At 33.9% G+C, this 16,379-nt stretch overlaps 1 protein-coding gene across 1 annotated transcript; it reads left to right on the forward strand.

The window, feature by feature from the left end:
• The first annotated feature begins 7,442 nt into the window (after positions 1-7,442).
• Positions 7,443-11,282, forward strand: LOC117905526 (laccase-15-like). Its single transcript, XM_034818433.1, has 6 exons — positions 7,443-7,541; positions 7,874-8,025; positions 8,164-8,408; positions 8,527-8,655; positions 10,117-11,064; positions 11,152-11,282. The coding sequence occupies exons 1-6, from the start codon at positions 7,443-7,445 to the stop codon at positions 11,280-11,282; spliced, it is 1,704 nt and encodes a 567-aa protein (XP_034674324.1).
• Positions 11,283-16,379: the final 5,097 nt, after the last annotated feature.

Here is a 16,379-nt window from a genome sequence, read left to right on the forward strand (position 1 = left end):
CATTAGACTCACAAAAGAAGTCAACATCCACATTATCAAATTCTCCCCCCTATCACTCATAATCCTTTAATTTGAATGACCAATTTCCACTTGTATTCTATCAAATAAAGACTTCAAATGTTCTATGGCCTTTGTTTTCTCTATTAGAAAACTCACAAAGGAGTATCTTAAAAAATCATATACTACCAGAAGGATGTATCTCTTACCACCTCTACTTTCAATTAGCATTAGACCCACAAGATCCATGTGAAGAAGATCTAAAAGTCTAGTGGTCCTTATTTTCTTAACCTTTTTGTGTGAACTCTTAGTTTGTTTTCCTTTCATGGACTCACCACAAATGGGTTTAGGCTCACCACTAAGTCTAGGGATACCTCTAATCTTTTTAGTATTTGCTAAGTGCACAAGATGCCTATAGTTTTTGTGACTTAGTCTTCTATTCTAGAGCTTAGTAGGATTAAGTTTTGCCCTACAACGCATAAGAGGTGCTCTAGAGTTAAGATTTATAGCATAAAAATTATCCATAGTCCTATGTTCTATGATGACTACTTTTTTTTTATTAATAATCTCGCATAAGTCTTGGTGAAAATTCACTTTATGGCCTTTGTTGCACATTGAATAATGCTTAAGAGATTTTCTTTAAGTCCTTGAACATATCGAACTTCATCTGGTTTAGGACAACTAGGGATAACTATACTACCCTTGCCTTTCACATGAGCTAGGTTCCCATCTCCAAAAGTAACAGCCCCACCATCATAATTTTCAAGGGAAGTAAAATAGGATTTATCTCCTGTCATGTGTCTAGAGCATCCACTATCAAGGTACCACTTACTAGAAGATTTAGCTTTAAGAGCATTGAACACAACTTGAAATTTTGACATATCATTTCTCAACCAAACTTGTTTGGTCCTAGGTGGTGACTTGAAGGAACTAGATTGACTTCTAGGCTTCTGATCGGTTTTATTCCCTTTCCCATTGTTCAAGATATTAATTTTAAGGGAATTAGAGTCATTCATAAGTCTATTCATTTGATATTCAAACCTTTTTAAAAACCTAGTGTAGCATCTAAAGTGAAAGTGTTATGTTTTCTTATAGTGTGTGCATAGTGATGTCTTTTTAGGAAATTCTACTTGGTTAAGGATCATTCTTACCTTTGAAAAACATAGTTTCTCCACTAGAGGGAGTTTTCTTTTCATTAATGTACCCCAAACCTCTTTTATCAATATGGGTTTTGCATTTATCAAGTATTTCATTAAACACTTTAGTTCTAGGGTGAAAATTTTGATTCACAAAGGAAGAAGATTGATTATTCTTGATCTCTTGAGCAAGAACATTATTCTTCTCAAGGAGAGAATGTTGTTTAGATTCAAGAAACCTATTTTTTTTCAAGTAAATTAGTCTTTTCAACATTAAGCACATCAATCTTGTTTTTATAAGCTTCAAGAACATCATGATTTTTCATATAACTCTTAATTACTCTTTTATGCTCAACAACAAGATTATCCAAAAATTCAGCCCTTTTTTCATCAGTAAACTCATCATTATCATTATCACTATCACAGTCACTATCATGCATAGATTCCATAGATGTAATAAAGGCTAACAAGTCATTGGGATTGTACCATACATCTTCAGAAGCTGTAGAAGCACCTTTTTTTTTTTTTTTTTTTTTTTTCAGAATTTGAGTCACTCCATGTTGCTTGCATAGACTTTTTGGCATCTTTGGGGCTAGGAAAATCTTAAGCATAATGTCCCAAACCTCTATAGTTAAAGCATTCAACTTTCTTACCTTTAGAGGAACCTTTTCTTTTCTCATTGGATGATTGTTCATAAGGTCTTTTTCCTTTTCCAAATTCTTGGTTCTTGTAGAATCTTTTATTGAATTTCATAACCCTTTTAATCCTTTTAGCCATAAGGGCCAATTCATCACTAGTTATATCATATGGCATTTCCATATCTTTTTTCTCATCCTTGAAAGCCTTAAAAGCAGAGTTTTAGGCTTTTGAGAACTAGGTAGGTTCATCTCATTTGTTTGAATGGAGCCTACAATTTCATCAACTCTCATGAAATTGATGTCCTTACTCTTCTATATGGCAGTTACTTTAGGTCTAAATCTCTCTAGAAGAGATCTCAATATTTTCCTAACTACCATAGAATAAAAAAGAAAAAAGGAAGAAAAAGTTTTATTTTCATGCATCCTAATATGCTCAAACCTAGTAGCAATCATTTTTCATTTAGAAATCTTTATAGAAGATGTGCCTTCAATAGTGACTTGAAGAATATCTCATGCTTCCTTTGCACGTTTGCAATTTACTATCCTGCGAAACTCGCCTGGACAAACTCCATTAAAAATACTAAATAAAGCCTTAGCATTGGCTTCACTACCATCATTATTGGCTTTATCCCATTCATGTTTAGGTTTAAGTTCTCCTATTGATCTTTCTTGAGCATCAAGGATCAAAGATGATCCCGAACCATATTCAATTGAATGCCTTGCATTTTGAGGAAAAACATCATACATGCTTTCCAATTAGAGTAATTATTCTCATCAAAGTAGGGAAGACTATTAAAAAAAGCACTACTTTTTTATTGTTTCATATTGGACTTACATGATAAACAAAAATTTTATTTTTATCTTATACGATCAATAAAAATTTTATTTTTAAACAATATAAGCAATAAAAATTGGATTTTCAATCAAAAAGATAAAGAATTAGATTTTTATCCCATTCCGATACCAATTGAAAATTGGGTATTACTTAAATACCATTTGAATAATGACCAAAAGTCCAATAGGGAACACCCAGAGGGGGGTGATTGAAAATTTAAATAAATATTTATAAATTATAACCAATGTTTTACCTTAAGAGATATTAGGGATGTCCCAAATAAATAAACGGTTATACCTAGAATCTTTAGGTATATAAAAATATGATTTTTTTTAATTTTACGGATACCCTACAATTTGTTAGGAGTAATATAATTATCAATATCTAAAATATCTATTGAGATATGTTAGGAATAATAAAATCATCCAGAATAACCAACCTAACAAACTCAATAGCAACCCAGCAAATCAATCAAAAGATATCTTGAGATAAGTTAGGGATAGCAATAATTGGTTATAGGTATAAACACTACAACCACCAAGATAACCAACCCAACAATCTCAAAAGCAAAGTATCTAATCAATTCAAGATAATTAATATCATCAACCAGAATATAAGTAGAAATAAAAGGATATGTAATGAGACATAAGATTTTATGTGGAAAACCCCACAAACTGAGGAGACAAAAAACCATGAGGATTAAGACATACCAATCTAAATCTACTATTCAAAATCAAGTTACACAAATTTACTTGGCCACTTTACCCTAAAGATTTACTCTTCAACACCTACAACTTGATTCACGTCTACGACGCAACAACTCCCTATTGCTCCTTTGTAGATCATTTGGCCAATTCGATGGGATTAAGGTCTTCAACCCATGATTCAAAGATTCAAATCCTTGAATGAGATATCAGGAATGATGTTGTAATAAGGCTATCTTCACAAGGAGTCATTCTAAAGAATAAGAGGTCTCTCAACAATCTTCAAGATCTCTATGATCTTTCTAATCTCTAATCTCTTAATTCGAATCTCTAACCCTCAAAGTGCTACAAGAGAGGTATTTATGGGCAAAAACCACAAAGATTTTGGTATCTCAAGTTTCCAAATTAGAGTTTGAATGAAATTCATCCAAAATTCATTTCTAAACTCGATAGGACTAACATGATCTCTAGAGCAAACTTAAACCGCTTGAGTGGGGTTGACCGTTTGAGTGGCCCCTACTTCTTGAAAATTTCTTTTAAAGACATTTTAAGTCCAAAAATGATACTGAACCTTTTTATACCTCAGATAAACCTCATATGCCACAAGCCAAACCTCTTTAGATGTACTTATGACTTCCCAATTGGATAAACAACAACCCTTGATCTTCAATGGAGAGCAAGTCAATATCTAAAAAGACTTCTATGGTTAAACATAAATTGGAACAAAATTGGCAACATACAAAGAAGACTCAATCTCCTAACAAATTGTTTTGTGATAATATTAGTGGATTGCACATGTTAGTAAACAACTTTTTTCGTGCATGATCAAAACATATTGAGCTTGATTACTACTTTATGTGAGAGAAGATAGCAATGGTTTCCTCATTACCCGATATATTCCAACTTCAACATAACTAACAAATATTCTAATGAAGCCACTTCCAAAGGATCCATTTAAATGATTTGAAAGCAAGTTAGGAGTACATACTATTCCTCCCCAACTTGATGTGCATGTTAAAAAAGAAGGTTTGAATATTTGCTTGCATAAATTGTGGAAACCACACATTCTATGGCATATTGGTGGCTAACATGAAAGCTTAGTCAATATTATGCTCTTCTTGAAATCTTCAAACAAGGCTCATCCGGATACTTGCAACTAATGTTCTTCTAAACAACTTTAACAAAGATTCTTCTAAACATCTTAAGCCAAATCTCTTATAGAGATTTTCAACTAGGGCTCTAATATCACTTGTTGTGTATGTAGAAGCTTTGATACAATTTGATGTGCCAACGAATTTTAATGAAAGAACATATAATAAAATCATTCATACACAAATATGCATGAGATTTTAATGTGGTTTGACAAGTCATGCCTACCTCCATAAATGCAAGAAATAACATTATACTATAAGACAAAGAATATTGTAGAAGACAAAAATAGATGCAAATATTAAGTTTAAAGATATTCCACATTTCTCCAACCTTTGTATCTCCACCCTGAACTGTGGATCTTGTTGCACCATTAGGTGTCCTCCAATCTTCATCAAATCTACCCCCTAAGCCATGAGGCCTTTTGCTTTACCAATCATCTCCTACTTTTTCTCACATCTCTATTCATCACGTATAGTCTTCACACCTCAATGCCCTCTCATAACTTTTCTCCTCGTCACCTAAAATATTTATAGAGATATCCCATTAGCTTTTTTTATTATTAGTTTTTTTTTCTTTTATTTCATAAGGAATCTAATTACAATCACATATAAATTTTAAAAATATCCTATATAATTTTCCTGATACAAAAACAAATATATTACAATTAAGAATTTGAAATACTTCTCAACACATGTAAAAATTCAAAATCTTTCAAGGTATCTTTCTATTTGCTTTTGCAATTTTATTTTTGCTATTTCATAACCAATAGAGTTGAATTATACTAAATATTGGGATTCTTGTATCGGCAGTAACCTTGTTTTGTGCTTCAACTCAATGTAAACATATTCCATTTTAGAAAAAGTTAAGAGTATGCATGATATTAATGAATAGTCATATTTTGGCAACTAATTATACTTCAAAACTTGTTCTCGTGGCCCATAGCAATAAAGGTTTTTTTTTTTTCTTTTTAATTAAATGAAGTTGAAAGAAACTTCGGAATTTCTTCCACGAAAAGCATGAACTAAAACTACGATTCGGCAAGTAATCCCTTACCAATTTGGGGTTAGGGTGTTTTTTTGGGCTCAATGTATGTTAATCTTGATTGTTGTCATAACTAGAACTTCATTAGGCATATCAATACATTGTCTTTGTTTATGATGCAGATAATAAAAGTCTCATTGTCTAGTAGGCTGTCGATGTCCCTTAATGTAGGAGTGATGAACTTACAAGAAACGCCTTTGATTGGATTCTATTTCTTGGTAAGTTTCACTGTTTTTGGAATTAAGTGACTATATCATATTCACCATGGAGTGGGTTTCTCCCCATTTTTGTATTTGTGATTGCGCAAGTCCATCGTAATGAAAACATTTTAGATTTTGTTCAAATTAAGTGGTTTCATTTTTATAATTTTCTAATTTGTCCAAAGTTGAATTAATCAAATTCTTTTTTTTATTCTACCTCAAATTATTTATACATAATCAAATTCTTTTTTTATTCTAACTCAAATTATTTATTCTTATGATAGTCATCTATTTCCACTTCAATTTTTCTCTTTAGACCAAAATAAAATTACATGAAAAACTTTAATAATAATAATAATAATAATAATAATGCACATTGAAATATATTATTATTTTTATTAGAAAAATTATAGTACTGCAGTAGAAAGAAATATATCAAATTCAAACTAGTAGGGCCATCCATATAATAAATGAAGAGAAACAAATGATTTTCATTTATAAACTCCACAAATGATTTACCAATTTCATATAGGAGTGAAGTATCATTACTACATTTACAATTGAAGAGGAGTTTAGTGTGATCCATCCATTATAATAATAAAAATATAGTATAATAACCCATTTAAAAAATATATTTTGAATATGAGTATTTATGGACAATATTTTTTTTTCGCATTGTAATTATAACATTTTACCAATTGAAATCATATGAAAATGACCCCATTTTTTTAATGTGAATTTTAAGAGAACATAGATTGCTTTTGATTATGATTTTTAAAAATATTTGTAATTTTTTAAATATTTGAAAAATAAATTATTTTAAGTTTTATAAAAACTAGTTGTACCTCCTAAAATTGCTATCAAACGTAACACGTGATATCTTAAAAAAAACACTTAACTCCACTTTTGGTGCTGAAAGCATTTTGGATGGCAAGCGCTAATCCATAAGAAATTGTTATATTTGATTATCCCCAAATCATAAATAACCCATGAAAGCAATGGTGCAAGGTAGATAACTCCAGGTGACCTTACCATGTTCTGTCTTCTTGAAAAGTTAAAAGAAAAGATAAGCAGAGAGAGAAGGATTAAAAAATAAATAAAATTCAAGAACCAAGTTACATTCGATCAGCAGTAAATCATGCTAATATTTGGTTTGATCGATTTCCTCCAATATTACGAACAAATTTCTTGCGTCATGATTATCTTTTGAACCATTTATATCAATATTATTGACTTTGGCTCAAAATTTTGTCGTCACTCGTCACTCGTGAGTATAGTCAGGACCACCATAACGTGGTTAGCTGGGTTGGATCTTTTCAAACATTTGATTTTAATGGAATTGTTTTGTGGATGAGAAAACATGCATATTTTTTTACATTTTTCTTAATTAAAAGCAAAGGATTTAATGTGAAACATAGGCTAGAAAAAGGATATAACAAGTTTTTCTTTTGCGAATTCCAATTGTTTGGAAGGTGGGAAAACTTCTCAAGAGAGTCCTTAGGTTGCTATCCATTGCAACAAGCCATAGAATTGGGGATGCGCAAGCCATTTCCTCTTTCTCTATCAATTCCTCAAGGAATCTGCCTCCCATATATCATGTTTGAAAGGCAGCTAAGTATTACCTCACGTTCACCAACCAATCTTCTTTGTCAACCTACTTAAACCTATAAATCTCCCAACAAATTTCTCAAATAGCATCATTGGAAGACAGAATTGGCTAGCCATTTCATTGTTAAAGAATGTGGTTTGGTAACAAGATATTCGTCACCTGTGTTCTGGCGTTTCTATTGTTTGATGGCCTTTATTGTTGCCAACTTTCAGATCGTTATCGTTTTGTTGTAAGTAGTATGATTCCACAAATCTAAGTCAGCTATTTTTTCTCCTGGTAGGACTACAGCCAACCACAGCTACAGGTTCATTAATTCCTTGCAATATGAAAAGTCACTCACCCATTCCACTGAGCTTATAACATGTCTTGACTTCTCCCTTGCGTGCATATGGACTATCTACAAATCAAAGCATTGCTCATAGTTTGTTCTTATTTCTACGTGGGTTGTTGAGCTCTGAGGCTATGTCTGTTTCATCTATACATGCATCCATATTAAGTTGCAGCTATTTAATTCTGTTTATATGTGGGAAGTCTAATGAGTTTTAACCTTTCTCATTTTAGCTGGAAGAAGCTCCATACACAAGACTCTGCAGCACCAAGAACATTTTAACTGTGAATGGGGAGTTCCCAGGCCCAACTATACGAGTTAATGCAGGAGATCAGATAACAGTGGATGTTTATAACAAGGGAAAATATAATGTCACCATTCACTGGTATGGCACTATTTGTGTATTTACAGAATTTGAGATATATATACTTCATTATCACTCTATCAGTAACTAGCAAACTGATATATATCGGAGGGCTAAACCGAGCATACAAGTGGTGATAATAAGGGAATGTTTTTGCAGGCATGGAGTGAATCAGCTAAGATATCCATGGTCTGATGGTCCTGAGTATATCACCCAGTGCCCAATTCAACCGGGCGGAAAGTTCAGCCAAAAGCTCATTCTTTCTACGGAGGAAGGAACTATTTGGTGGCATGCTCACAGCAACTGGACGAGAGCCACTGTCTATGGGGCTATCTTTGTCTATCCCAAGCCAGGAACCACCTATCCTTTTCCTCAACCTGATGCAGAAGTGCCTATAATACTAGGTACTGAAACAAATAAAAAGTTGTATCTTGAATTGATTCAATGTTACTTCATATATAGCTCAACTGTATTTAATAACGAATTTGATGAAATTTATCATCTTATTTTACTGATTATCAGGAGGGTGGTGGAAGCGAGACATAATGGCTGTTTATGAGCAATTCATTGCAACTGGAGGAGTCCCTAATCAATCTGATGCTTTTACCATAAATGGTCAGCCTGGTGGTCTATATCCATGCTCAAAATCAGGTATATATAAACCTCCTTACTGATATATACTGAGAGCCTAGCTAGGTAAGTTAGCTCTTCAGTGATGGTTGTAGGATTTGAATATGATGGGTTAATTCACTGTATAGCACCATACATCTATTAACATGAATATTTGAGGAATCAATGCTAGGGACACCATTAGCATTAACACCAATGTGTTCGTGCAAAAATATATAAAGCAATTCACTGGCATTCAAAATTATCGACCACATAAGAGAAAAGCATGAAACAATTACAATAGACAGGGACGGGTTTTTTCATATACCCACATTGTCTATCCTAATAAAATGAGTTTGGGGAAATTGTAAATAGATTAGGGGTAGGTTTGAGATTTTTTTTTTAAAAAAAACACTCAAGTCAAGGTGCAAAATAGGTTCAGGTGCCTTGCCTTGTCTTATAGATATATAATGAATAAAAAAATTATTTAAATTTATTTTTAAAAATTTTTCCTTTTTTCAATATTATAAAGTAAAAATAAATATTTATCAGTAAAATAAGTTATAAATAATGATATAATATTTATTTATTGGTTAATGAATTATCTTTATTTTAAAAATAATTAAAATCTTTAAGAATTTTGCGAATTAAAAGTAAAAATCAAGGCATGATCATGTAGATATAGGAAATATATTTAAATAATTGAGATGGGCTTGTAGATGGGCTTATTATAGGCCCTTTTAATGAACTTTCTTTACCAAGATTATGGGTTAGAGTGAAGTCTCCCAACATCTTTGTCCCCACCTCGATTGATTTCCCTTTCGCTCAAGACACCATGTTCATCATTTATCTTTCATTCAATCATAGAAAATTGAAGGGTTTAAATTTATAATTTATAAATGGTTTTAAATACTTTTATAATTTCAATCATTAAACTTAATTTATAATTTCTTCTATGATAGATCTCAATTACTTTTATATTTCATTTTTCTTACTGTTTACTCTTACAAACTAAATAAGAGAATTCAGACTCCCTTCCTAATTTTCCCCTTTCATTTCCAAAAGCTTTGGCTTGTTGAGCCATTGCCAACATTACAAAAATAATGTTAGAACTAATTCACTGACAGTTGGACTAAAATATGAAACTAATTGGGCATTATTAATTCATGGATTAGAGATTTGACCAAAAAGAAATAACCTGAAAGATCCCAATAGTTGAAGTTGCATATCCTTTGCCAACTTACTGCTTGTGTTTGACATGCATCAAATGGACTAGACATAATTTTTTGTACACTATAGGGTCTGCTGCCTTGTACTTTTATGTGAATCCACGCCCTGCATAATTTTTTAGAGCCACTTCACATTTTATGCATGTGAAATAATTTTAATAATAAAGCATTAAAATATATATATATATATATCGAAAACTTAGCAGTTTCTAGGCATGCTTCTACAGCTCTTCATCCTACCATAATACACTTCAGTTCACCCTCTATTTTTCAGAAACATTCAAGCTAAATGTGGATCAAGGCAAGACTTATCTACTCCGCATGGTCAATGCTGACGTGAATGACATTCTCTTCTTCGCCGTTGCCGGACATCCGATCACCGTGGTGGGAGCAGATGGTAGCTACACCAAGCCGTTGACAAGAGATTACATTGCAATAGCCCCTGGACAAACGCTGGACGCCTTGTTGCATGCCAACCAACAGCCTGATCACTATTATATGGCTGCTAGGGCTTATTTTACTGCTATTAATGTTGGATTCGATCGCACTACAACTACAGCTATTGTACAGTATAATGGAAACTACACTCCCTCTCCATCTCTTTCCTTGCCTTACCTTCCCAACTACAATGACACTAGTGCATCCTTTAATTTCAGCTCTAGCCTTAGAAGCCTAGCCAGTGAAGATCATCCAGTAAGTGTTCCCAAAAATGTTACCACTCAGTTGATTACAACTGTTTCTGTGAACACACTACCCTGCATTCCTAATGGTACATGTCAGGGACCAAATGGGACTCGATTCAGCGCAAGCTTGAATAACATAAGCTTTATACTCCCATCAATCGATATACTCCAGGCATACTATGGCCATATCAAAGGGGTGTATGGGGATCGCTTTCCAAAATACCCACCATATATATTCAATTTTACAGATGAGTATCTGCCACTGAACCTAGAGATACCGAAGCTGGGGACCGAGGTGTATATCCTGGATTACAACTCCACCGTGGAGATTGTTTTCCAAGGCACAAATTTGGTTGCAGGGATAGATCACCCCATGCATCTACACGGGCATAGCTTTTATGTCGTTGGGTTGGGACAGGGAAATTTCGACCCAGAGAAGGACCCTTTGGGGTATAATTTAGTTGACCCTCCTTATAGGAACACTGTTACTGTCCCTAAAAATGGCTGGAGTACCATCAGATTCAAGGCAGACAATCCGGGTAAGTGAAGCTAATGGCTTCAACACCTATTACTAGTACTAGAACTCCTAGTATACATCTTGATGTTTTTTTGTTTCTTTGTCACAGGAGTGTGGTTCATGCACTGTCATTTAGATCGCCACCTTACATGGGGCATGGATATGGTGTTCATAGTAAGAGATGGAGATCAATGGGACGAACGCATGCTACCTCCACCACCTGATATGCCGCCATGTTAATTACACTGCAGTGAATTTGTACTAGATTTCCTTTATACTTATCGTTGTAATTGGCTTGAATATATTTTCAAGCTCATATATTGCATATATGGAAAGCAGTAGTTACTGTCTGTGCTGGAACTTGAATAAGAAATGCAGAATACAAGTAATTTCATTAGTAGAATTTTCTACTTTCTTTTAAGCTTCATTGAAGACGTGCTATCAATCAAAATTAATCATAAGGAAAAGAAAAACAAAGTCTAATCCCATCACTGGACGAATTTCATTTAATAAAATATGGACCGGTGATTTCATTCATTCAATTTTAATACATTATGTCAAATTACTGAGACCATTGAATACATTTACATTCATACTAAGTCGAAGAAAAAATTTAGAAAGGGGAAATAAGAAAATGGTGTACTAATTTCTCTGAAATATATGCATAGGGATCATCCTATGAAAAACATTGTCATCCAATGTAGCACAGCCTCCATCTTGAGTTAGAAACTGATAAAATCAAAGATCATGATCATGATCAGAATGGTGTGAAAATCCGTGATGAATCCATGTTGTCAATTCAGTCTTTCCACCAATTGATCAAGCTTAACAAACTTTCTCCTTTGGTGTTCCTAGGTCTTGCCCATGATCAGGATCCTTGGGATAGCCCATCATTTTTCAGAAGCAAAACCAGCAGGGGAAGTGATTGATCCTAGTTGAAAAAGTGTCACAAACTCACAACGTACAACTTGGCTCTATAATGATGGATTGCTCACCTCATGGCTTCTAGGAATCATGATTGTGGAGATACTCAGAATGATAATAGAGGAATATTCAAAACCACAAACTTGGAACATTCTTGAAGAGCAATTGTTGCCGATTACAAAAGAAAAATAAAACACGCTAAAGAATCAATTACACAGGCTGAAGGGGCATTGTCCATTGACTGATACGTCCAAAAATTCAAGGCATTGTGTGATAGCTTAGCAGCTATAAATCAACCTATCTCAGGCACTAATAAAGTGTTCCAATTAGAATGAGGTTTTGGTTCAAAATACCAAAATTTTCTTGTGGTAATGCTTTCAAAGCAGCCTTATCCTTCATTAAATCAATTTATTCTATCCCTAAAAAGCAATGAACAGAAGTTGAAAAATCAAAAGATGGAGAACAAGATACTGACTAATTATGCTCATGCGTTTTTTGGGCAAATAGGTCCTAGGAGAAATGGTCGAGGAGGTAGCAGGTTCAATTCAAGAGGTTAAGGCTTCAGCCCAGCTAGTCAACTGACTCATCAAGGCTCTTGACCTCCAAAAAATCACAGAAATAATTTGAAAAATTAATATAGCAAAGAAAATAATAATAGAAAACAGTAGATAGAAAATATAATTCATTGCTTAATATCTGGCAAGGCAAATCACACAGTCATTATGTTGGAAAAAATTGCACAAACAATAATTTGTCCTTAACTCAGGACGATAACAATGGAATAAAATAAACTTTTTTTCCCTCTTTGAGTAATTAAATAGGCATGTGACATTAAAAAAAGAAACTCAATAGGTAAATCAAACAGAATAAATAAGCAAAGCAAAAAAATCAAGGTACCAATTTTTTTTACAGAAAAAACCCTCTACTGTGAAGGGAAACAAAACCATGTGACCTAGTCTGGTTAAAATCTTCCACTATGAAAATAATGGGTACACTGATTCTTTTATAGAAGAATATTGGGGGTTTATTATCACCAGTAGGAGGAAGAACCATAGTTGGATTATGGACACACAAGGTCAAATAACCCACTCATTTTCTCTCTCTTTTTTTTTTCCTAGTTTTTGTACTATATCTATGCAACCACACACACATCCCATCCTTTCATCTAATATATATATATATATATTAGGTTTCACATTTCCTTTTTTTTCTTTTCTTTTCCTTTTTTTAATTTATTGACGTGGGCCCCCTACCTCCACAAGGGAGGGACACCACTCAATAAATCTCCATCTCACTCTCATGTGGAGAGGGGCTCATCCATATCAACTATCTCATTGTAGGCTCCAAGTTTCTCTTTCAGTAATGTCTTGGTCAACATATCCAAACCATGCATTATCATTACTATGAACTTTTTCAATCTGCAACAATTTCATCTCTAGCACATCTCGAATCCAATGGTACCACACATCAATATGCTTTGATTATGAGTGAAAAGTATAACTTTTACTAAGATGGATTGCATTTTAGCTGTCACAGTAAAGGAGAAACTTCTCTTGTTTATGACCCAACTCTTATAGGAACTTCTTCATCCACAAGACTTCTTTGCAATATTCTATAATTGCAATATACACAACCTCCATAGTCGACAATGTAACACACTTCTATGGTTTAGATTACCAAGTAACTACTCCCCCTACAAAAGTTATCAAATAACCTGAAGTGGACTTTCTTGAATCTATATCACCAACCTTATCTACGCTTGTGAAACTATCTAACACAGGTTTTCCATTGCCAAAGCATTAACAACCTTTGGAAGTTCCACTAAGATATTTGAGAATCCACTTAACTACTGTCTAATTTCTTTTGTTTAGATTAGAAAGAAATTGATTGATAACATCAACTACATGAGCTATATCGGGCCTTGTACATACCATGACGTACATCAAACTACCAACTACAGATGCATAAGGCACTCTCTTCATGTCTTCTTATTACTTCTCATTGGTAGGATATTGTTTGCTACTAAGCTTGAAATGACCTGCAAGTGGTGATACAACAAGCATTGCTTTACTTGTGTTGAAACGCTTTAGAACTTTCTCAATGTACCTCTTTTGAGATAACCAAAGTTTTTTTTGCTTTCTATCACAAATAATCTTCATACCAAGAATGTGCTTAGTTAGTCCTAAATCCTTTATGGCAAAGGATTTATTGAGATCCTTCTTCAGTTTCTCAATCTTGCTTGTATCTATTGGACTTTAAGATCTAAGCAATAGAAGCAATATCAGTTTTTGAAATATTGATCTCTATGGTTAAAATATTAACCTTTAGGTTTGGATGTTCTCAAACCTTAAATCCAAGTGTTAAAGAATCAAATCAATGTCGTCAAAAGTCTCGTAGACCCATGATCTTCTATTTGATGTCACAACCTGGTTCTTAGCACACTTTCGATAGAGAAGAAGAGAGAGTAAAAGCTATGACTCTCTTTTTCTTTGGAGGTGGATGACAACTATATGGAAATCCTAATCCCTAAAGGGTATTTATAAGGTTCCTCCTTGGGCTTAAGTGACTTAAGCTTACTAAGGGTTTGTGTCACTTAATCTAGCCCAAAATGGGTCCTAATTGATTAATTAACCAAACAAGACCTACTAGTTAATCAATTATCCCCATCCAAAGACCTTGTTCATGAAGAGAAAACCCAGATCTTTCCATTTTCCAAACCCAAACCAAGTTAGGAACATGCATAACTATCCTAGGCTTTTTCTAAATCCTATGCATAGTGGGAAAATAACATTTTTAAACTTTAAAGGGATTCAAAAAGAGCTAACGAAAACCATAACTCAAATTTGGATGTTCCCGAATCAAATCCACGTGGCAAAGATGAAGAACGAAATTGTAGAAGTATCATAAACCCGAAGTCTTCCACCCAATGATTTTAACCTTGATTTTGACACACTTTCAGTGGGAATGGAAGAAAGAGTGGAGGTTATGACTTTCTCTCACTTTGGAGATAGAAGACAACTCTCTAGAAAAAGTTATGGGAACCCTAACCCCTAAGGGGGTATTTATAGGGTTTCCTACTAGCCTTAAGTGACTTGAGTCCACTAAAGGCTTAGGTCACTTAATCTAGTCCAAAACGGGTCCTTATTGATTAATTAACCCAACAAAGCCTACTAATTAATCAATTAGCTTAATTCAAAGGCCTTGTTCACTTACTCCTATTCAACCTTACATAATTACCAAAACGCCTTCATGGACAAAAGTGAACTTAGAACCAATTCGACCCTCATAACCCATGCCAACAAGGTGTATGAGCTCAAAGAGAGGACTACTAGGACCCATAGGAATATTGGCTCTCTCAAAATCCAATTCTAAAGTTGATTCAACCTCCCATTATAGAGAATTAATTGAACTCTAGTATCCTATGTAAATGAAAACGAGACACCAAGTGCTTGAGTCCATGACTTGCTATCCATTATGTTCAATCTCCCCATGAACTAGTGTCCATAGTCTAACAAAGTGAAAGCTATCAACCTTTCAAGACTCCCTTTACCATCCTTGAGTTACATATCCTCCTATTATATGGTCAATTGATATATCTTAGCTCTCAAAGAGCCTATGTCAAGTTCCACTTAAGAAACTACTATGGTCATAGTTTCCATGAACACACCTCTTTAAGATCACCCCAAAGAGACACACGATCTCAATCCCAAGAGATATCATGGTGTCACTATTGAGAATACCTATTGCTATTAGTTTCCATCAATAGTGACCAATCCATAGGGAATATATTATTAGTTTACAATCTCACCCATAGGTCAAAGTCATTGCTAACTTCAACACAAGCGTAATATTCTCTCAAGTTTAAGAGACAACATAATAAAGCAGCTTGGTGAAGTTATGACTACATGATAACCTTAAGTCATAACTCACCATAGGTTATGTCCAATGTGTAACCATACACATTAGTGCACTCACCATGGGAAACCCATCTCAATAACCAAGACCAATCATCCCTCCAATTAGGAGATGGTACACTACAACCTCTAATAGGTTGCCTAGTGATTGTGTGCCCAACTGGTGTACCTTGAGTTTGGTCCTCAAACGGGAGTAATCAACAAAATTTATAACCTATATCACCATGCACTAGGATAGCCTTAGCTAATATAGCATAGTGGCTCTAGGATCGTTCATTGGGAAGGGTTTTCAACTTACAACTGATACCAATTCAAAGATAAATTGTGCTTTTTCATTTCAAGGTTAGCTTAAGAAGAAAACATAAACTTTGGTTGAAAAAGGATTTGTTTTAAGCTAACTAAAAAGAAACTAATGGGAATTACTTATAAAGAAAAGAGTTCCTTGGAGTTTTAGGTTCATTGGGGAGGCTCCTCATGCAAAAACAGAGCTCCGGTCACT

This window comes from Vitis riparia, chromosome 18, assembly GCF_004353265.1.
Source record: "Vitis riparia cultivar Riparia Gloire de Montpellier isolate 1030 chromosome 18, EGFV_Vit.rip_1.0, whole genome shotgun sequence".
Lineage (NCBI taxonomy): Eukaryota > Viridiplantae > Streptophyta > Magnoliopsida > Vitales > Vitaceae > Vitis > Vitis riparia.

Coding starts and splice junctions, on each gene's coding strand:
- LOC117905526 (XM_034818433.1), top strand. CDS start 7,443: ATGTGGTTTGGTAACAAGATATTCGTCACCTGTGTTCTGGCGTTTCTA. Junction 7,542..7,873: donor CAGATCGTTATCGTTTTGTT/GTAAGTAGTATG, acceptor TTCTCATTTTAG/CTGGAAGAAGCTCCATACAC. Junction 8,026..8,163: donor TATAATGTCACCATTCACTG/GTATGGCACTAT, acceptor ATGTTTTTGCAG/GCATGGAGTGAATCAGCTAA.